Source organism: Aulonocara stuartgranti (genome assembly GCF_965226115.1).
Source record: "Aulonocara stuartgranti genome assembly, chromosome: 9".
Lineage (NCBI taxonomy): Eukaryota > Metazoa > Chordata > Actinopteri > Cichliformes > Cichlidae > Aulonocara > Aulonocara stuartgranti.
The window spans coordinates 3,899,384-3,924,235 of NC_138960.1; the positions used below are offsets into that span (position 1 = coordinate 3,899,384).

A 24,852-nucleotide genomic window follows, 5' to 3' on the forward strand; every position below is an offset into this window, starting at 1 on the left:
TTATAATATCATGCACACAGAAGTTGCCTCTGTTCAGGGAGGAGCCCTGGTCCGAGAATGTGCTGACCACACACACACACACACACACACACACACACACACACACACACACACACACACACACACACACACACACACTTGTGATACTTCCTCTATCTTTGAGGATTTATGATAGAGTGACTTGAACACACTGAGTCAAGCAAGTCCTCTCCTCTGTCAGACGAGCAGAGGGCAAAGACAGATAAGATCAGTAGTATGATTCTCACATCTGTTTAGATTCCTCAGGCTTCTTGTTGTATTCTTCTTGTAAGTCTTCCTCCTGTCATACACAAGTAATAAAAAAATGTTTGTCCTTCTAATGATTTGTTAATAGTTGCTCTGACATGATACAGAACCCACACACACAGTGTTGTAGGTTGAGTTAACCCTAACCAGGGGGATGGCCAGGCACTCTTTCTCTACTGTGCTGTACCCGGCCTGCAGCTTGGGTTTCGGCACCACTGCGACAAAATAAAGGACCCACGCGCACAGCGTTGTAGGTTGACTGTTTTTATTTTCAAACTGTCTTTGCAGCAGCTGCCCTCCCCCTGCTTCATGCCATGAACAGTTGTAACATACTCAAATGGGGAGACATGGTCAGATGATGGAAGTCAGCTGTGTGAATCAGCCTCCCCTGATACCACACCCCAAACCAACTGCTCCACCCCTACTTCTGCAGCTGAGCCACAAAGCACACTGCACCATAGTTGGGTTTCTATTTGTGACAGACTTTTCTTCAAGCATTTGACAGAGAGATTTCTCTGTTAACATTTGAGAAGAAGATGGAAACTCCAACATATGAATATTATGACAGCACTGGGCTTTTAGCTGAACCATGCATGAGGGTCAGTGACAATATTTTGGGAGCTCAACTGTCCATCCTGTCCTACTTCATGTTTGTCTTCAATCTCACTGTCAATGGCATAGTCCTCATCATCATCTACCGGTGAGTTGTCCAACAAAACTTCGTACTGATTTAACTTGCTTGATTATATGTATTCAGATAAGCTGTTATTTACACTAACTTTCAATATTAGTTTAGGCTCAAATTCCTACAGTTGTGGTCAAAAGTTTTCACTCACTTCTTCTTCTTCTTTTCTACATGTTTCTATGATATACAACAATCCTAAGTTTCACAAACTTTAACTGGCAATTAAAGAGGAGTGCATAGCTAACATGACTAACCTGTTAGTGTTCACTGATTTGGCAATATCTGTCACTTCTGGTAAAAAACTATTTTGTAAGAGATACAAGAGAAAAGCAGCTTACGTGTCTCACAGTCCAGACAAACGTCATCCAACTCTTTTTTATCACTGCATAATTCACCTTGTGGGTGGATTTATGTACATCACTGCTTAAAAAAACATAACAAGTCTCTCAAAGTCTGTCAAACTGGACAGTCAAACTTTACTGTTTGACCCTCCAGACATTTTACACTGCATCTCACCAAAATTATTATCTAATCCAATAAATAAATACAAATAAGGGTGAACTATTCTTATACACAACTTCCTCATACTACAAGAGCAGATGACTATGATCTATATTTGTTTTGGCTATACCACGTTTGGAAAATCAGACACTTATTGCACCCGCTGCATCCACAAAGCCACCAGCGTTGCAAGACTGAGACACAGTTTCTCCCCCCAAACCATCAGACTCCTGAACATTCAGTGACTGGACTGACACACACACACATCACACACATCCCAGGCCTGGCGTAGATGGCACTGTTTATGTGATGCCATGCCACATCTGACCTGATTGTGGTTTGGTTTATGTGGCCCAGGCTCATAGAAAACAGTTCTGGCCCGGATCTGGCATCAAGCTGGCACTTCGGACTGACTGGTGTCATGGCACCAGTCAGTCTACACAGAGGTAATCCACACGTGGGCCAGCACAGGACCACCAGTGTGTCTGCAACTGGCCTTGTGCTGGCCCATGTGTGGGCCACCTCTGGCAGATCTGGGCCACCAAAGGGCCATCATTTTTTGTGGTTTGTGGGCCATCTTCAAGCACATTGTGTGGGCCAGATCTGGGCCATACTAATTTTGCTATTCGGGATATTATATACGTCACTACCAAGCACTTATTTGCACAATGTCATACACACGCGCACAACCACGCACATCAAGTTACTCTTTGCACACTGCTCAGTCTTTTGCACATTTCTGTTGCACTGTCTTGTGTCTGTATCGTTCTGTACCTCTGGCATTGCACTGTTTTTTTTGTGCATTTTTTTTGTGAAAAACTTGTAGCTTGCAGCACCATGGTCTTGGAGGAACGCTGTCTTGCTTCACTGTGTACTGAACCACTGCACATAGTTATAATGACAATAAAGCCATCTGACTTGACTAAGTAAAAAGTACTGTATTAAAAATCATACCTTTCATAATGATTAATTATGAAGAATTATCATACAGGTTTAAAAAACACTGAATTTAGAATCACTCAAAAAATGTGACTGATTGAAAATATTAATACAATTTAGAATAAATTTAAAGATATGTGTTTTTATCTATGTATGACATATTTCTGAGTTGAAGTTTTATTTTTTTAAAGCCTACATTGGCTGTTTTACTGCAACTGCTCTGTACTTTGTAATGATACCTAGCATTTATTAAATGTTCTACTCTACAATCTTACCTGGCTAAATCTAGGCCAACTGAGTTGATGCGAGGTGATCTCAGGGTCATACATATTACTTCAAGCTAAACTCATACAGCTATTTATTGTAGCATTTATTTTAATAACATATTTACTAATTTGAACAAATGGGTTTTAAGGATGAAGGGAAGTTTAAACAAAAAGCCTAAGCCTAGACGTAATTCCAATTTCCGAAATTCAGCAGTAGTGCTACATGTCGCCAAGAGTTCAACATTTTCTCCCTCTGTACCTGGATAGAGCCTGCCTGCAGCACCAAAGGACTCCATGAGCGCTGGCTATCTCTCTTTAGCAGCACGTGTCCCTCTCGTCCTCTTTATTCAGTGGACGATGATCGTCCATCGTCCACTGAATGAGTGAGCACACGTGAGCCTGAGGCATTTATACAGCCGTGTTTCGCATGTTTCGTGTATTGCTATGACAGGAGGAAGAAGAAATGGTACCTATTAATCATTTAGACAATCCCAATAATATAGTTATTTTCCACTGTGTTCTTTTTTATGATCAACTACAAATTTACCCCAAATTATGAAAATATAAATATTTTAATATGATAATCAACTCTAGAATATAAATATCCAATATCGGAGGAATTGATATTGCAGTACTGAGCCATATGACCTACATTTTTCCCCTCGTGCCGGCCCATCACTCCCAGGAGGTGTTTTAGGGGTGTGGTACTATGAGAGTTGAGCTGCAGTTGTGTGCATAAGGTTTGAAACTAACTTTTGGGACCCAGAGCATCACACCTCTCATGGGAAAGGAATCCGAGCTAGTGTGATTGAGACAAACTGGCTAGACTGGGAGTGAGGTCACTGAAGCGGTTAAACAGCTCCTTGGTGGCAGGACCAATGGGGTGAATGAAAGCCATGCTGAGTTTCTCGCGGTTCTGGATGTGGTCTGACTATTTTGGCTGAGATCCCTCTGTAATGTTGCATGGAAGTTGGGATTATGTCCTTTTTTAAGAAGGGGTATTTGTATTGTATTGTATTGTATCTTTATTTGTTTCAGACATATAAAACAAAAAACAATATATACACACTACATATATTTTCATTTACAGATACGAATATATATGTAGATATACACACACACACATATGTGTTCAGATAAACAAAAAATATATAATGAAATAAAACAAAATCGTCTGACATAATGTAACAATGTTTGGTCTGAAAAGGAGTAGGAAGAAGTATGAACATACTTATTAATTCCTACCCCTGCTCAACATCTTATTGATCCCACATAATTCACCTAATTCCCATCATCACATACTCCACACGATACACGAGGAGAACCTATATAAACTTGGCTACCGGGATTGATATAATTTGGATATAATTTGATATTTTTATACATACAATGGGTGATCATCTTGATAATTGGTAATTGAAGAGTGTGATCTAATAGGGGGGATACCATTTCTCAGTCTCCATGGGTAGGTTTAAACCAGGGTACTGGAAAGGAGACTTTGCCTGACTGAGGTGCTTTGGAAAACAGGACATTTAAAAAACAAACAAACGAAAAACTACTTTTCAGACTTCTGAAACAAAGGGATTTCACTTTTGTTTAGCTTACAATGGGAACTTTAAATGAAAGATAAAACTATAATATAAAAAAAACCAAAGAGTTTAAACATTGCATTTCAGTTTCTTTCACTATAAACAACTACACAGTGAACTGAATGAAAACTTTTTCAGCCGTCATGATTCTTGATAATTAATTTAAATTTTTTATGAAGCACCAATATAATGTTATACTAGACTGTAAAAGGTTATAAGTGCATAATAAAAGGTGAAAGGACATAAAACAGACAAAAATATAAATAAAAATATGGTAGCAATTTATATTAATCTTTATATACTCCAAAAGAATTCCACTCGGACATTTTTCCCTGAAAAATGGACGAAGTATGCAACAAAAGCGAGGAGCATGACAGGCTTTTAGACCCTTTGGAGCAGAGGTGGATTTGACACAAAATGTCATGCGGTTGTCAGAAATACAACGACCAGGGTAACATGATGAAGCCATACTACTTCCACAGACAGTGGAAGACAGTGACAGAATACCTCAGGGGCTGGAAAGAAGATGCTCTACTTTCTGAAAAGCCACTGTCTACCAGACGTCTTTTTTCCAGTTCTACCTTTGTGAGCAGGCAATCTAAAGATGTTTTTGGTGTTCACAGAAAACACAATAAGCAATGTCAGGGAGAAATTCAACAAAATCTGCTTGAGCGCTGGATCGAAAAGAGCAAGAGCAAGAGCCCCAGACCCATGTTGCGTTTCTCTCAGGCTTCTTTGGTTTCTAACTGCTTCTTCAGCACACTGTTGAGTTGACAATTTTTTCTTTATCTATTAACGGTGGGTTGTTTCCAATGGTTAGCTATAATTTAATCTCTTTTCCCGTATATTTACTGTCAGGCAGTCCCTAAAATATGTTGCAGTGGCATAATTTCCGCCATCTGCTATATTCAAAGACTGAGACAATGAGGTTCCTTTGATAGAAAGTTTACATAAAAGGGTTAATGGTCAAGGTACAATAGACTCCTGGGGCAGCAGGAGTCAGTGGTTAAAACAACTGCCTCACACCCAGAGGGTCTGTGCGGAACAGTGTTGCCTCTGGATCAAAGCAAGAGCAACAGAACATGCATGTTCTGCATGTGTGTGCACTCCAGCTCACTCCAGCTCCAGATTCCTGCCATGGTCTAAAGACATGCTACCCTATGGTAGCTGGGATAGACATGGTACAATGATAAGATGCCAGCTGTTCAACAAGGTCCAAGTAATGACATTTGCTTGCTAGTAATGATGCCACTGTCAGTTGTTAGTGGTGTTGTAACAAAGCAGAAGCAATTCGAATTGACAGCAACTTAGCCACGAAGTGGTAATCTCCATAAAATCACAAAGAAGGGCTGGTATGCATGGTGGAGTAAATATCCATTTCTGTCCTTGAGGTACAATCTACTCAATCTACCGTCCTGTTAACTATTGGACCTCAAGATAAATATATTTCCCGTTTCTAGGGCAGTAGGGTTCATATTAACACCAATTCTCTTAGTTTTGATTACAGCCTGGATCTGGACAAATGCAAAGAAAAATTAGGAAAAGTAATATTTTACTCTTAGACTTTCCTTCAACTAACAAATAACACTGGCTGTCTAGACATTCTGCACAGGATGCAAAACTGCTTTTCACCACAAAAAGCTGCTGGTGCGGTACTCTCTCTTATTATCAAACATTTTCAAAAGCTAGAAATGTTATTTTCACCCCTGAATTTTCTTTGTGTTAAACTAACATTACACACATTGGTCAGCACTACAGGACACCAAGCTCCAACATTTTCGAAACTTATTGGAAAAAGTGGAAAAACATAGATTCATGTGTTCCTGTGGACTACAAATACGAATAACGTGCTTTTAAAAAGAATGACAATGTTCTCATGCCAAAGAAACCCTCGAATGTCGGTCTGCTCCACAGAGCTTTTTCAAAAAATGACCCCCCCCCAACACACACACACACACACACACACACACACACACACACACACACACACACACACACACACACACACAGACATATATGTAGAGAGAGAGAGGGAGAGAGAGAGAGAGAGAGAGAGAGACCACACCTACACCAAAAGGTTTCTGAGTTTGAGCCTTTGCTCTTATGGTTGAATAGTACATAATGATGTGTGTATAATAATGTAATAATGCTGTGAACTCTGAACTACAACTTTGTGGAAGTCGACCGTACTTATTTTCCATCAAGTCGAGAATCTAGAAATATCGTCTTTTTCTGCTCTAATTCTATGCTCCCCTCATGAAGTTCCTACTGAATTTCTTTGCGGCCTCCAAAAATACACCTTTACTCAGATTCTACGGGTATGATCACCTCCAGAAAAAGGTTGATTCTAAAGACGTATCACCAAACAATCCACAGATCCCAGTTGCCTGTAAACTGCCTGAGCTCAGAGAGAATTACAGCTGTTTTATAATGCTTTACTTATGAGTCATTTTACACATATAATAACTTTTCATGTTGACTCCCTTTTAGGTTTGAACAGCTGACCACTGTGACCAACATCTTCCTGTTGAACCTGGTGGTGTCCTCCCTGATCTTTGCGAGTAGTCTTCCATTCATGGCAGTCTACATGCAACTCTCCAACTGGATCTTTGGCACCGCTATGTGCAAGATTGTTGGCAGTGTCTACTATCTAGGGTTATATAGCTCTGTCCTCTTCCTAGCTCTTCTTACCTTTGACCGACACCTTGCAGTTGTGTACTCGGTGGGTCTGTTACAAGTGAGGAATCGAAGTTATGCAGTATTCTCCTGCGCTGTGGTGTGGGCGGTCAGTGGTTTGGCATGTGTCAGACCAATGATTCTCCATAAAATTTTTACGTCTAATATTGATAACAAAACTCTGTGTCAAGAATATCCTGGTTACATTCCAAATATTGATGTGGATGCCTTGAGATTATCTGGGTTTTACATTCAGCTTTTCCTTTTCTTTATCTTCCCATTGGTTGTAATTGTCTATTGCTATGCAAGAATCACAATCACGGTTGTGTCGTCCAAGATTGTAACAAGGTTCAAGACAGTCCGGCTGATATTCATCATTGTGCTGTTGTTTTTCATGTGTTGGACCCCTTATAATATTGTACTGATGTATGATGAACCAACAAGCTGCGAGGAAGAACAGAAACAGGCCTATGCGCTTCAAATCACTCGTTACATTGCCAACATTTACTTTTGCATCAGTCCCGTCTTCTACACGTTTGTTGGGAAGAAATTCCAGAACTATTTCAGGCAGCTCCTGGTGAAACACTTCCCAAAGTTAAAGAGACACATTTCTGTTAGTCAAAACAGCAGAAGCAACATGTCCACAAAAAGTACAAGAAACGAGTTTTAGAAATGTTATATATCAGTGTTTGCAAATGTTTCACGATTCAAGTTGGAGATTAGTAAAGTTTGATTACATATACGGGTAAATTCATACTATGATTGGAATAGAAAAATGGATGTGATGTATAAGAATTAAATCAATCTCGAGATTTCAAAGAACTAGTGTCACCAAAATGTTCCTGTGGTTCAGGTCAAAGCTGTTGTCAGATTCATATTGATGAGATAAAACTCTACATTCTATTACTTCAGTCACAATCTGCCAAATAAGTCATATTTGACCAGTGTTCAGGCCTAACAGCAGAAGTTCTTGAAATTTGACACACTAGTTCATGGTAGTCAAACTAATTTTAGTAATACACAAAGATAATCAGAGTAAATAGAGATGCAGTTTTTTTAATGATAATGTAAAATATCAGAAAAATTGTTGTTTTTTTTTAACTTAACGGTTGTTTCATGTCTATCAGTCTTGAGTAAATGCACTCTTCTTGATTACTTGATGAAATCAACACTTTTAAATCAAAAGGCTGTAACTTTCTCCATTTCATGTCCCGGATATTTTTTAACACAGATGCTTTCCACTTGTTATTTGTTGCTGATGTGCTTCTTTTTTTCTGGTTTATAAACAATATACACACTACCATCGGCTCTGAAGCCAGCATCACTGTTCATATAGTTTCTTGAAAACTGTACATTGCCTGTATTCTTACTAAATAAAGAAAAAAGAATATGCTGTTAGAAACAGGAAAACGTACCATTTTAAAGCATTATGACATTTACAATAAAAATGAGAAATGTTTTGTGCATCTATGTTCATTTTCAATTCCATTCAATGTTATTCATACAAGGCACCAAAATACAACAAGTCCCTCAAAGCCCTTTATATTTTAAGGTAAAGACCCTTCAATATTTGAGAGAAACCACAACAATCAAATGACCCCATCTAAGCAAGGATTTGGCAACAGTGGGAAGGAAAAACTCTCTTTTAGTGGAAAGAAACCTCTGACGAACCAGGCTCAGGGAGGGGCCATCTGCTGCAAATGGTTGGAGGTGATGGGAGAAAAACAGACTGTGGAAGACATACAGAGAATAATGATGATTAATGATTAAATATAGACTGGTGGGAACCAGTGAAGAGAAGCCAGTATGGGAGAAATATGCATTCACTTTCTGGTTTCTGTTAGTAAAACTGCTGCAGTATTTTGGATCTACGGAAGGCTTTTCAAGGAGTTTTTAGGACAGCCTGATAATAATGAACTATAGTAGTCCAGTAAGAAATGCACAAACTAATTATTTAGCATCACTCTGAGTCAGGATGTTTGTAATTTTACAGATATTGTGCAAATGAAAGAAAGCAGTCCTCCATATTTGTTTCATGTGCACATTGAAGGAGATATCCTGGTCAAAAAGGACTCCAACATACCTCAGTGTTACTGGAGGCCAAGGTAATGCCATGCAGAGTAAGAATCTCGTTGGATACCAGGGCCGAATACAATAACCTCAGTTTTATCTGAATTTAAAAGCAGAAAATTAGAGGTCATGCAGGTCTTTATGTCTTTAAGACATACCTGCAGTTTAACTAAAGATGTTATCACATCTGCAGTGTTTAGTCTGTTTAAGTCAAACTGGTTTGTTTCCCCCCTTTGCACAGAGCAATTGTGCAAGTGTGAACATAATAATTGCACTATGGTGTAGACACTGTACAGTTCCATAAAACTCCAGAGTGCTTTGTTTATGATCTAAGCGTGATCTAACCTCGACTTAACTACCAGGTGTACATTATAAGTTTGAACTAGAAAACATTTCACTCGCAGGGACCACTCCCTTGGTAACAATGAGCAATGAGGGATGAGGAAGTGTGATTAGTGCTGCGGTTTGGGGAAGGCATTGAAGGGGACTGGTGACGGCTCTCGGGCCGGGCAGAACCCCCTGTACTAACGAGAAATAAAGGGAGGAAAGGAAGAGAGGAGAGGACAGGAGAAGAGAAGAGAGGAAAGAAAAAAGGGGGGGTAGGGTGGAGCATGAAAATGAGAACAGCAGGTATTGGATATTGGGAGCTTTTATAGGCTGAGGCCAGAGGGGGCGTGAAGGAGGAGTGGTCCCGCTCCTGAAATTCAGATGATATCTCCACCATATGCTTTGAATTCTGGGATGTGGCAAGTTACTATAGATGTGCAAGGGTCTGTACAGGCTAGCAAATATCCGTGGAATGAATGTAAGTTCTCCATGTTCTTCAGTAGTCCAGAAAACTGCACTTCTTCCTGTATTTACTTCAGTTGCTCCTGTCCCAGACACATCTGACCAGTGAGTGGACTGAACATTGGCACGTGGTTTGTAGTGACGTATGGAGTTCACTTAGACTGTTGTCTGTTTGAAAACAAAGCAAACTACTGATGGGCTGGTGTTCTGGTTGTGATAGAGCTGCCTGATGATGTACAACATACAGTCTCAATGATGCTGTGTGGCAGGTAGGTAGTGATGTTACATCTGACACTGAAGCCCAAAGGCTTGTGTCGAGTAAAGGGGGTGTGTCCAAACGAAGTCTGTGTGTGCATGTATGTGTATTAAATTATGCAGGACCATATAGATATTCTGCAAATGATACTTCATTATGTTTGCATATCCAGTGTTGTGTAGCCCACATGTATTATCACTGCTGTACATCGACTGACCAGCAGATGTCAGCACTTTTGAACAGCTCATTTTGGAGCGGTTCAATTGCTGGAGCTGCTGAACAGCTGCTTTTTGGCAAAGCAATTGTCTGGAAAGATTGGACACATTCATGGGGCTTCGTCACACTATCACTACAGGCAGGTAATATGCAGGTCTCCAGAGGCAAAGAGTAAACTCCAAAGGCCGCTTATAAAACTTATAAAAACACAAAAACAAACTATAGAACACTAGAACTATAACCTATGGGGAGAATGCAACAAAGAACTGATGAAAACTGAGGCCTTAAATACACACAAGGTAATTAGAAAACAGCAGGGAACACAGTGAACTGAATTTGACATATGAAACAAGGGAAGCAAAAGTGAACACAATGCACACGGGATAAGAGGCCGAGACACAAATCTGACATAGACAAAAGGTAAACAAACATAAAGACCAGACTGCCTAAACACGGTAGAAAAACAGACTAAACACAGGCAACATGGGACAGGAAAACAACTGAAAAGGATAACTATAAATATTGAATATGAGCAAAATCCAACCTAAACAAACGTCATATGAGATAAACTCACTTGAGAGCCTCCTTGCATGAACATTTTGCAGATTAGAAACTGGAACCTTGCACCAGAGCGTGTGACTGAGATTGAAGTAAAAAGAGGCCAACATCCAGAGAGCTTTGGAATATCGTTCAAGAAGCCTAGAAAACTATTCCTGAAGACTACATTAAAACTTTACAAGAAAGCTTGCCTCAGATGGTTGATGGGTTATGCTGAATAATAAGCATGATTTCATACTGACTGTGAAATTCATTAGAATTATACAAACTCTGTTATTGCCTCATATACTATATTTCCATGTATTTTTTGTACATGTTTCAATAAATCATTGCACATGTTTCCGTTTTTGAAGCCAATGAGTCAACACTTTTGTACATTACTGTAAATGATGACATTTCCCTTTACAATAATATTGCAATAGTCCGACCCTTTTGCAGATCACAATACCATTGTTTTAAGAAAAGATCAACATCAAAAGAACAACATCATTCTGTCCTTAAATACTGTTTTAGACTTTTTCAAATTCATTTAGAGCAACACAACCTTGTCTCTGTGAACCTCAGTTCTGTTTGACAAATCCAGTCCAATAGCAAATAAAAACCACCCAGATACCGGGAACTAAATGCCAGAGAGCAGTACAGCATTTCAATAAGGAGAAATTACTTGGATTTATTGAGAGAAATTAATGTATTTGGTGATTAGATGACTGATCATGGCATCGTGTGTTGTTTAGATGAACAACCAAATATTTATTCTGTTTATTAGCTGTGCAGTTTAGGCTCACGTTAGGTGTTAAAATCTTCATGACAGAGATCACTCTTGCTAAATATTACCAAATCAACTGAGAACTGAATGTGCTGACACAGCTCTACACTCAGCTCAGAGTGCGTGTTGATGTGTTGAGCTTTCTTGCAACACTCTCTTCTCATTCACACACACACACACACACACACACACACACACACACACACACACACACACACACACACACGTCTATTCATATCGTTGTGGGATCTCATTGACATAATGCTTTGCCTAACCCTGACCTTACCCTAAACATAACCTAACTGTAAAACCTCCACTAAAACTACATTTTGGGTCTCTAAAATGCCTTCAAACTCGTGGGGAACAGGATTTCTCCAGGGGTTCTCCAGCTTGTAGAATTTTATTGCTCATTTATACTTTAGGCTTAAACATTTTAACATTTCAATTTTATATCGACCGCATCGTGAACAGTGTTACATTTGATTCACACTTCTCTGCATTTCTCTGACACAAAGATGGAAACTACATCATATGACTATGACTACAGCACTGGGTTGTATCCACCACCTGAACCATGTAGCAGGGACGGGGACAATATTCTGGGAGCTCAACTGTCCATCCTTTATTACTTCACGTTTGTCTTCAGCCTTTTTGGGAACGGACTGGTACTGTTCATCATCTATCGGTGAGTCGACCAACAGACTGCATGACAACAATCAGAACATGCAGCAAAATTCATGGGATAGATTCAGCTGAACAATAATTTGATAACTTCCTTTAGTTCTTACATTTTAAAAAATAGTCCTAATGGGAATGACTTTTCAAAGTATAAAAAAATTAAATTGAAAACTACAAATCAGAGTCACATTGACAGATATTGTTGTTACTTTTTATTTTAAATGTTTAAATGGTCCTAAAACTGTTAGTTTTCTTTTTTGAAATTATGAAAGTGCTCTAAACATATGGAAAGAAAATAAACTGATGCATAATATTGACCATGAAATCTGATCTTGATAAAAAACCTGCCACTGAAATTAAGACTGAGTGGTTTAAGAAGTCACCTCATAGTTTTAGTCGATAATTCCCACAGACCTACTGAACTCTCCTGATGGGCACATTTTAAGATGTGTATTTATAAAATCTGTAATCTCTGGTGGCTCTTAGATGATGGTTTCCTTGTGGCTGTGTGCAGCAGGGCTGAGGACGTGGGTTACTGACCTGGTAGCCTGGCTGCCCCGGGGTGGGTTTGGGGCGGGCGTGGGGTTCTGGGTGCTCTCTGTCTCTGGGCTGGGCCCCGGACTGGGCTCAAACCTGGCGCGGGGGGCCTCTAGTGCATCGAGCCAACTGGGGGCTATGCAACTGGTGGGGAGGCTGTTACATCATTGCAGAAGTTCTCTGGTCTTCAGGAGTTCACTTGGTGTCTATTGTCTTGTGTAGTCTGGGAGATGAGTGAATGTTGGGGTGGGTGCAGTTATCTCTGTGGTGGGGTCGGGTGGGCTGCCCCGGACTCTGTGAACCGGGCAGTGCTGCAGCTGTGGGCCCCGGTCCGGGTGGGCCTGGGCCCCCTTGCCCTGGTGGGTTCCAGAGTGTAGGGGTGCCTACTGGGGTCAGCGGGGGAGCTGGCCCCAGGGAAGGGTCTCTTGTCCCTCCCTTCCTTCCCTCCCCATCTCCAGCTGTCTCCCTCTGGGGTCCAGGGTATAATTGGGCATTTTAACTACTTTTGATTTTCCCTCCACATTTCACCTTTAAAAACTATTTACTTTGCCTTGTTTGGTATCATTCTTTTCAGCACAACCTCACGTGTCTGAATTTACAGTTATGTTTTCATTTTGACATACTGTATTAACACAATTGATCTCAAATCAATAGAAAAAGTGATATTTTCACTGTAACAACCACAAACATGTTCATTGAACCATATTTCATAACTTTAAATGCAAATATAAAGTGTGAATTTTAAAATCCTATGCACAAGTTTTGCAGCCATTTACCTTTTACTCTTATTTATAACCATTTCAAACAATTTACATAACAATCAGCAGTTCTGCATTCAATAAGATGCCACACAAATTGTTTGTGCCACTCCAAAAAAATAATTTCTGTGCACAGTAAAGGAAAACATCACAGCCTGATACCTGCAGGTCTGACAGCAGCAGGTGTATCACTCCTGTTTCTACCTGGAGACAGCAGTCGCCTCATTGTTCTGACACACAACACAAAAATATCCACAACACTACACAAGACAACACATGAACTACACACTCCAAACACGCTAAACGTCACAAATCTCTCAACATCTCAAAACTCTCTCTTTTTCTGCTCTCTCTCTCTCTCTCTCTCTCTCTCTCTCTCTCTCTCTCTCTCTCTCTCTCTCTCTCTCTCTCTCTCCATCACTCCTAAAACTTCCCCCTCTTCCTAAACAACCAAATTTCATGTTGCCATATGATTTTTGATTGGTTGACATGGTGCATTTTTCCACCAACACGAACGGGCTGTTTTTTGTTAAATTTTTTTATTTTTTGCTCATAAGCAGAGAGCGCTCGCTGCGCTGTCCTTAGACAGTAAACGTGACGAAACTATTGAGGAAAAAACGCCGCGTATATATTGTTTATCATGACGTGGCCTATCAACACAATTTATGAACTGGTATATCACCTTGTTGCTTTATCATCTTGAAGTGGTCATGTGATTGGCTTACCACGACTACTTTATTCTTCCTCAGTCAAACAGCAGCACTCATGCGATTGTAGTTCAAGTGGGTTGTGCCAAAATGTGATTTGTCTACCAGAATGTGATTGCCGTCCACGGGAGCGCGCACAGCTGCTTAAAGCTGTAGCGCCCAGACTTCTTATACAGACAGCTACGTGCAACTGATATAAGATGCAGTAAACTGAACACAGCTTTAACCGTCTGTTTGTTGAAAAATAGTAACGTGACCGCATTTTCTTGTTAGTAACAGTAATGGCGTTGTAACCATAGGACTACATTAGGTAAGACTGCACTTTTTTTACTACGGTTCGCAAAGGGACCTCCGGCTAATACGTTGGGTTCCGTTGGGCTCGTAGCCAAAAACTAGCTTTACTTTGCTTCACGTCATGTGGGCCACAAGTAGGGGTGGACATGGGCCGTGAGATTGAGACAAAGGCATTAGAGCCTTGTTGAATCTCTAGGCAAGCTTCCTAACAATTCCAAGGAACTGAACTACTGGGAACTGGGAACCTTGCCCTCCAATTCCCATTCCTATTGTTCGTACAAGAATTAGAAGGCAGGGTTAGGCAGAAATGATTTTACTCTGAAATGTGGAAGAGGAGTCAGTCTTACTGCTGTCAGGGGATTTGGTGGAGGAAGGTCAGACATTAGAGTAGGAAGATGAGAGCTCAGTGGAGGACATACCAACTTTTAAAGCGGGGACAGTGTGACTGCACCTTTTGTCCATAATGACCACTGTTTAATGTAGGGCTCTGAAGTTTTTAGGCATTAAATATAATGTATATTAAATATGTATTAAATAATAAACTTTCAGTTGAATTCACACACATATAATCTATCAAAATAACAAATGTCTAAAGAATAAAGCCTTTGGGAAATTGAGTACACTCTTTAATAGAATGGAACGATGGCTCCCTTCACATGCTGTCGTCCTGTAAGGGAGTTGATAAACCAAATCCTGTATATTCAGAGCCCTAGCTTACACAGTGCTTCGTACCAGTAATGAAAAATGGGTGTTGTCATTTTACCTCATGCTCAGGATCCTAAAAGATGACATGCCATCTGTCTGAACTTTCACCTTTAGGCTCTAATGTCTGTCTTTCTTTCACCTCACCTCCTGAGGCACAATTTCCCCAAACATCAGTTTTCCTGGAATTCAACGAGCACACTAAAAGTATCCATAAAGACCAAAATTATCTACAACATTGTTTAATCGCTACCACTGACTGCTCTTAAGTGCCCATTAAGTGTTGTTATGCATTGGCAGCGGCCCTGTTGGAACGTGCATGTAATTCCTCAGCTATGGCAAATTATTCCTGATGATGATTCAGTAAAACTGCAGTATACCAAAAATGAGGAGAGATAAAAAAAAAAAAACAACAGAAGCAACTAGAGAGAAACAGAAATAGATAAAGAGACGGGGCTACCATAACAGTAACATATTCCACTTGGCAAGGGCTTGTGAAATGTGAAAAAGTGCACTTTTTGAAACATACTCAGTGCAAGCGAATGAGCTTCTGGTTTGTTTTGAAAGTTTCTCTAATATTTGGTGAGTAGTTTGTGAGTATGTGCAGTCAAGTCAGCATCTTGGAAAATGCATGGACGATACCATCACTAAAACCACTGTCCGCATATATCCAAATCAGAAACCCTGGGTAAATAAAGACGTTCGTGCCAAGCTAAAAGTGCGGACCTCTGCCTTTAACTCTATTCTCAGCCAGGTATGACAACACAGGCAGTGTTCAGCCCACGGCATCTCTCGCAGACGAGCTTAACAACTTTTATGCTCGTTTTGACGCAGACAACAGAGAGCAGATCCTCTACCCTCAGGAGGACAGTGAGGCTGCAACTTTAACTCTCAAAACAGAAGCTGTGAGATGGACTTTCAAAAAGGTCAATCCTCACAAAGCTCTGGGACCGGACGGCATCCCAGGCTGGCTTCTCAGACCGTATGCAGACAAGCTGGCAGAGGTGTTCACCAAAAGCAAGACCTACCATAAATAACTATAACCATCATTTTTCTCACGGAGTGATACAAAAGGAATCAAACCTTAACTACAGTTTGTGTGATTAAAGTAGTTTTGGGAGTCACAGAATCATAAGTGTGTCTAAGAACATCTTTTGCAACATTTTTCATGTTAGTCAGCTATTTTCCCATATGGAAAAGATATATATATATATAAATCTTATAAAGTTTGTATCTGTCTTGTGTGAAACTTGTATAAAAAGCATACAAAGGTGAAAACAGATATAAGATCCCTTGAAAAATTATATAATGAAACTTGTATGTTTTGGATACTTACTAAAACAATGTATGAAAGTAATGAGAAAGTGGCCACTTTCATGAGTAAATCATGTAAGTTTTTACTATTTCTTTTCCATATGGGTTGTACCACCTTTGTGAGTAATTAATTTCAGCTGGAAGTATACTTTGTGTCTACAGCACCAGATTCTTCTGTATTAGTGTCACCATGGGAACTAAGAAAATAATTTTGAAATAATGGCAACTGTTTTGTTTTTGTATTTTAATAAAAATAAATAATAATAAAAATAAAATTAGCAAAGGTTTTGTGCCATTTTGTGAACGTTTAGAGACCCACTGTTTGAGGAAAAAAATGCTTATGCAGATGGTTGTTGGTCTCCAGGAGGATTCCATGTGACTGCTTCCTCCTAAAACACACGTTAGTAATGAAACAGTAGATGAATATCGCATAGTTATGGGACTTCCTGTAAAGACACTAATGGTAAGAGGGTCTTATTAAAAAAAGTCTAACAAGCCAGCATGATAATCCAACCAAGTTTCAAAATGTGTAAACGATACGTTGGGCCACAATAAGCAGCCACGGGTTAAATGCCATTCCTTCTTCCTTTTTTTAAAGGTTTGTCACCAAAATTTGCAAAGTTCAATTTTCAGCTTTGTTTTGTTGAAACGTAGAGGAATATCACACCCGATAAACCAAAGACACATTACAGTTTTACATTTTTAGACTGGACTGGTTTTACAGTTTATTGTAAAAATATATATTGCACCCTGAACACATACTATTCTTCATTTTTCTGTGAGATTACCAAAAACAAGAATGACAAAAATATGAGGCTGGTGGTCAGTCTTTCTAAATATGGAGCATTCCAGTGCCGAATCAAATATCCCTCTAACATTTTCACCAAATGATTACAGCCCTGTTTCCAAGGGAGCCAAGGCGTTTATTTTTGCCGTGTAAGCAAATGTCACCGGAAAATTAATAATAATAATAATAATAATATGTTGGTGAGATTGCGTTTGCTTATGTGGCAACAAGAAAACACATTGGCTGAATTCTTTACTCCCTGTATTCCAAATTCTAAAGGATATTAACTTTAGGTTTACTTCACTGCCACAAGTCAGCATACAGGTTACATCTTGGATTTATTAAATATAAATGTCTTTAAAATGCAATTTACGTGTAGGATGTTTGGCAGCATCTACTATGTGGGCTTTTACGCCTCTGAAAATGGGGAATTATGTATAAAAACAGTTGTAATTCTGTCATGGTCTTAAATGGCAAAGCCATTAAACAGACACTGAAGCAGGACCCAGGCATCAGAAACTTAAAGTTCCCGTTGACACAAAAGGACATCTCACAGGTGCAATATGTAACAATGAGGACTTGACAAGATTTGACTGGCAACTCAGGATCGTGGTCCTGAAGGAGAGGAGACGGGCATTAGATGCAGTAATAACAGCAGTCGAGCAATAAAGTCACTGATTGATTCTGACAGTCACTCAATTCCTTTATTTGTTAAAAACTGGAAGAACACTAAGGGAGGTGTCACTAACCAGGTTTCAGAGGTGAATCAGACCCAAAGGAGGGCTAGTATTCAGGAAAATACTTGACCAGCCCATAGGACACCAGTTAGTGAGTTTGGAAACAACGCTGCTCTTCGGCCACACAGGAGGTAGTCCTTAAATATCGCAGGTGATAAGGTTAATGCAAAACAGGTGTGCAGGCAGAAGAGCATGAACCAGCAACCCCACCACTACCATCATCATCATCATCACTCAAAGAGACAAAGGCCCTCATAAATCTGATGTTTACAAAAAAGAGAAAAAGAGGGTGTTGAATAGCCATGGATAGTAAAAAAATATTCACTTGTCAGTCTATCCCTGTGTATGTATAGATGTTACACCCCTGAAAACAGGGGGAAAAGAATCACGAGAGTGATTATGACTTGCGTCTCTCATGAAGTCATTTATTGCAGTAAAAATGAACAGAAAGGTTTCACATTCTGTACTGCTTAATGTCACATGGTGGAAGAAAAACACTAAATAATAAACCAAAATACTAAAGTGCTTACTATACATATACCAGAGCAGGTTTCCTGATGAAATGGCTGACCATAGCAGCGTTTTTAACTCCTGCCGTTATCTTAATGGCCATTACACAGTACAAAACGGAGGCTCAAAACCGCCACGTATATGTGCACAAAACTGTAATATAATGCTTCTAAAGCTTACAAAACAATGAAGGGTTACCTCTTAAATATCTTAACAGTGTACACATTGGAAATATATCAACTTTTAAACACTTTTACCTGAAAAAATGGTCAGGTCAGATAGAGGAGGTGGCTGATATCCAGAAATCCTACCATTGGCTGGACAAAGCTGGACTGAAAGACAGCACAGAGGCACTAATCATGGCAGCACAAGAACAAGCACTAAGCACAAGATCCATAGAGGCTGGGGTCTATCACACCAGGCAAGACCCCAGGTGCAGGCTGTGTAAAGATGCCCCAGAAACAATCCAGCACATAACAGCAGGGTGCAAGATGCTAGCAGGCAAGGCATACATGGAACGCCACAACCAAGTGGAACATCTGTGCCGAGTATAACCTGGATGTCCCAAGGTCAAAATGGGAGATGCCCCCAAGGGTGGTGGAGAATGACCGAGCTAAGATCCTGTGGGACTTCCAGATACAGACGGACAAAATGGTGGTGGCTAACCAACCGGACCCTCACTCTCAAATTATACTTATAAACTATACTCACTAGCCATTTTATTAGCTTCACTTGTTCAATGGTTTATTAACACAGGTATTTAATCAGCATTAATCAGTTTCAAGTAACTAAGTTTATTTATTTATCACAATCAATAAAAGCCAGCCCATAATAGCAATGTGGACACACATGAACATGGCAAAACAACGGAACAGAAAGACAACCCAAATCGCAGTCTTAACGGGTAAGTTTTGACCTCCTTTTTAATGGATGCCACAGAGTCAAGGTCTTCATCGGAACGTCTGAGAACCTGGCTTGGAAAAAGGGTTGAGGCCTCACGTAATGTGTGTAAGGCCATCAAAGTAAGAAACAAGATTTTAAAATGAGGAATCAATCCAATACAGGGCTCCAAGTCCCTGGTATGTGCTTTAACCTGTGAATTATGTATCAAAGGCTGAGCTGAGCCCCAGCAAAACAAGGAATGAACAGTCACCTGTACCTGCAGCAATCACAATATCATTTAAGACCTTTCAATGGAGGGCTGAAACAGGAGGGCTGTTACTGTCTCTGTTACTGCGTCTCGGTTCAGATGTCGGGTGAGAATTTGGCGTTAACAACATGAAAGCACAGGTGGTTTCAATGGTTTATTGCTTCTGGTGTACTATCTTAGCACTCGTTGGTTCCATGCAATTGAGCATTGTTTAAAGGGCTTCTTGAGTATTGTTGCTGATTGTGTTCACAGTGTTCACAGTTTACCCATCTTGTAATGGCTGCTTCTAGCAGGATAATACACCATGTCATGATCTTAAACTGGTTTCTTGAACATGACTGGTCTGTCCTCACTAGACATAGAGTTGCCTTTAATTACCCAGTTAGACAGACATTGAACAGAGACTTTCAGCTAATGTCATGTTACTTTGAGTTTTCTGTACATGGCATCTTTTACTCACTTTCTCAATTTGTTTTGGTAAAACTAAATGAACACAAGACAGATCATCATTTTCTCGTTCACTGAGCACACATAAACATATTAGTTGAGATTGTTAATTGTCAATATAAACAGCTGTTGCCTTCATCGAACATAACTTTCAGGGAAACAGCATTATTCCACATAACAACAGCATACACATCCTAACGTATATTTGCTAGCATTGAATATACAGTGGGGCAAAAAAGTATTTAGTCAGCCACCGATTGTGCAAGTTCCCCCACTTAAAATGATGACAGAGGTCAGTAATTTGCACCAGAGGTACACTTCAACTGTGAGAGACAGAATGTGAAAAAAAAATCCATGAATCCACATGGTAGGATTTGTAAAGAATTTATTCGTAAATTAGGGTGGAAAATAAGTATTTGGTCACCTCAAACAAGGAAAATCTCTGGCTCTCACAGACCTGTAACGTCTTCTGTAAGAAGCTTTTCTGTCCCCCACTCGTTACCTGTATGAATGGCACCTGTTTGAACTCATCATCTGTATAAAAGACACCTGTCCACAGCCTCAAACAGTCAGACTCCAAACTCCGCCATGGCCAAGACCAAAGAGCTTTCGAAGGACACCAGGAAAAGTATTGTAGACCTGCACCAGACTGGGAAGAGGGAATCTACAATAGGCAAGCAGCTTGGTGTGAAAAAATCAACTGTGGGAGCAATCATCAGAAAATGGAAGACATACAAGACCACTGATAATCTCCCTCGATCTGGGGCTCCACGCAAGATCTCATCCCGTGGGGTCAAAATGATCATGAGAACGGTGAGCAAAGATCCCAGAACCACACGGGGGGACCTGGTGAATGACCTGCAGAGAGCTGGGACCAAAGTAACAAAGGTCACCATCAGTAACACACTACAACGGCAGGGAATCAAATCCCGCAGTGCCAGACGTGTTCCGCTGCTGAAGCCAGTGCATGTCCAGGCCCGTCTGAAGTTTGCCAGAGAGCACATGGATGATACAGCAGAGGATTGGGAGAATGTCATGTGGTCAGATGAAACCAAAGTAGAACTTTTTGGTATAAACTCAACTCGTCGTGTTTGGAGGAAGACGAATACTGAGTTGCATCCCAAGAACACCATACCTACTGTGAAGCATGGGGGTGGGAACATCATGCTATGGGGCTGTTTTTCTGCCAAGGGGACAGGACAACTGATCCGTGTTAAGGACAGAATGAATGGGGCCATGTATCGTGAGATTTTGAGCCAAAACCTCCTTCCATCAGTGAGAACTTTGAAGATGAAACGAGGCTGGGTCTTCCAACATGACAATGATCCAAAACACACCGCCCGGGCAACAAAGGAGTGGCTCCGTAAGAAGCATTTGAAAGTCCTGGAGTGGCCTAGCCAGTCTCCAGACCTCAACCCCATAGAAAATCTGTGGCGGGAGTTGAAAGTCCGTGTTGCTCGGCGACAGCCCCAAAACATCACTGCTCTCGAGAAGATCTGCATGGAGGAATGGGCCAAAATACCAGCTACTGTGTGTGCAAACCTGGTAAAGACCTATAGTAAACGTTTGACCTCTGTTATTGCCAACAAAGGTTATGTTACAAAGTATTGAGTTGTATTTTTGTTATTGACCAAATACTTATTTTCCACCCTGATTTACGAATAAATTCTTTACAAATCCTACCATGTGGATTCATGGATTTTTTTTCACATTCTGTCTCTCACAGTTGAAGTGTACCTCTGGTGCAAATTACTGACCTCTGTCATCATTTTAGGTGGGGGAACTTGCACAATCGGTGGCTGACTAAATACTTTTTTGCCCCACTGTACAAATGATTTACAGCCACACGCATGTTAACAACTCCATATATTTGCATTATACATGCGTTAAGTCAATTAGCAAGGTTACAATACAACATGGAAATTTACTGTGTTTGGGCCAAGATTTCACTGCTTAGTTAAAATCGCTACAGCACCTCTTAACTGATCACTTCTACTAAACTATCTGGGTATAACAAATACCAACTGTGACCACGAGAGGGAGCAAAGCCATAAAAAACCACCAAAGATTATGAAATATTCAAACTACACCAACACAATGACAGTTAGTTCACTGTACTCATGTGGCCTTCACAGTCACCAGATCTAAAGTCAAAAGAGCCTTTGCGATGTGGCGCTATGAGAGATTCACGCCCAACCAATGTGCAGTGACCGTGCGATGCTTTGCTAATCTGTACCATGAAGTTCTGAATGGAAATGGTGTTCGAAAACAGCAAAAATTAAGTGACTTTCCAAGCTAACTAACTTAGCTAACTTAGCATTTCACTACATCAACACATGGCTCAGGGAGTAGAGCAGGCCTCCTACTAATCCAATGGTTTGATCTTTAGGAAGATCTCCAAACTGCCCTGGATGCACTCATCAGTGTGTGTGTGTGTGTGTGTGTGTGTGTGTGTGTGTGATAGTTAGAGTGCTTAAAAGCAAAGGATAGATTCCAAAATAAAGAAAAATACCAACGCTTTAAACTTTAGTATTTCTTTTGTTAATGATAGAATGTTTTCTGATGTCTTACAGATTTTATCCTTTAGTCACACCAAATGCTCAGTTTTTTGGGGGTTGCTTATTAGATTAGATTATTAGATTTAGACTTTGAATATTAAAACTTCACAGTTTTCAGGAATATTCAGATATTTGCTACCAGGTGGACTTAAGAACCTTTGGAATCAGAATAATTTATTAATCCCAGAGGAAATTATGCAATCACTGTGGCTCCAAGTTACAAAATACAACAAATTAACTACAATAGATAAAAATAGCTATGATTATAAATATCTCACTATATTACAAAAAAATAATTATATATGGTTGACAGTATGAAGCCAATGAAGAACAATATTTTTTTTTGCCGTGCCTTATTTGCTCTCTCGATTACTGACTGTTCGTTACATTCTTTGAGTTTGTTGTGAACACTGCTCCTTTTTAAAAGCTAAGGCAGATCCCCTGCCAAACTATTCTCCTCCTTCACTGCCTATTTTTTTCCTTCATTGGCGAAGACAAATTTCCCACTCTAGACTGCTCAGTGATAAATTGTAACCTGAGCTTAAATTCCTGCTCTTTCTTCCATAGGAGAAGAGAACGAGTGGGGAAAAAAGACCAAACCGTTGGGAATAATTAAAAGGATGATTTTAAGTAAAGTATTTCTCATTTTCCCCAGTACATCATGAGCAAAATCAAAGCCATGGCACAACACAGAAGAGCCACCTCCACAGGACAAGACTCAGCAGTCCATCTGCATCTAAAGGTCAAAGGTCACTCTTTCGAGGATGCCAACGTTCACATTTTGGACAGAGAGGACAGATGGTTTGAAAGAGGAGTGAAAGAAGCCATCTATGTCCACTGTGAGCGACCATCTTTGAACAGAGGCGGGGCTTACGACACCAACTCTCTGCCATCTATAATCCAGTTTTGAGATCCTTCTCAGACGCCTTAATGCCCACTCACATCCTGGGCCATCTGACCTCAGGAAATCACATGATAAGGTGGGGCCAGGTTTCACAATGAGCTCACCCGAAACTCTGGCTGATTGGGACCCACATCTATTTTCACACCTTGGCTCAGGCGATTAGAGGATCATCAGGGGTCCTTTTGTCCCTCTGTGGGGGGTCACTCCCACTGGGTTTAAAATTGGCACTCTCCACCATTTGACCTTAGAACTGAAGAAGCTTCTCGGATGAGAGGTGAAACGTCTTCAAGCAACATGTTTTTAAATGATTAAAAGCACCTGTTAACCACAGCGTAGTCCAATATATTATTAATGCTGCAGAAATCGTATCCGAATTTGATTTATAGGTGTTGAAAATAACTCAAACTACAGGTCAGCTTTTCTGTATGACCTGCATGTTAACAAAGAGCAACCAGCTTGCTGTTACAGCTGCTAGGGTTGTCACTGACATGATTAATGATATTAACCAAACAAACAAACACGCACATGTGCGCACACACACACACACACACACACACACACACACACACACACACACATACACACTATATCTTCCAGGAAAGGTGTACAAGCGACAGGAGCTGCAGTGTAACTCTCCAGTGTTCACACACACTATGAAAAAAGGAGAGCACTCTCAGAGCACCAATGAGAGAAGATCATTAAAAAGTAAACAAGTGAACAAATGGGCCAATTATACAAATGACTACTGAAATTAAACTACTGATGTTTTTTTAAAAAAATGAAATTTTATCCTTTCTGCTCTTTTTATTAACTGATCATTTTTGATAAAACACAGATTCATACTTTTTAAATTTCACTTTATACAGAAATTAGGACCAAAATGTGTCTGATATCTTTGTTACTGCTTGTGTCACCAATGGAGTCACCAACCGCAGTCTGAATTTGTTGTTGACAGACCCGAACCTATCACTAGATTTTGATGGACTGTTTTTATGTTTGCCTACTTGAACCTTTCCCTTTGTGTTACAGTAGACAGTGTACGTACACAGGAAACACACAGGCTGATCATGTACATTAACTTAAAATGATGAGGGTCAGCCAGTTACTCCTGTACAGGATGTCTGAGTGGCTCTTCTTCTAAAGGCTCCACGTTTCTAGGACTAAGGTGTGTCC

General features: G+C 40.2%; 1 protein-coding gene across 1 annotated transcript; it reads left to right on the top strand.

Annotated features, from left to right (window-relative positions):
* Positions 1–739: 739 nt before the first annotated feature.
* Positions 740–8,408, top strand: LOC309714885 (C-C chemokine receptor type 3-like). The gene is made up of 2 exons (XM_082547612.1): positions 740–985; positions 6,756–8,408. The coding sequence occupies exons 1-2, from the start codon at positions 822–824 to the stop codon at positions 7,609–7,611; spliced, it is 1,020 nt and encodes a 339-aa protein (XP_082403738.1). The 5' UTR covers positions 740–821; the 3' UTR covers positions 7,612–8,408.
* The last annotated feature ends 16,444 nt before the right edge of the window (positions 8,409–24,852 follow it).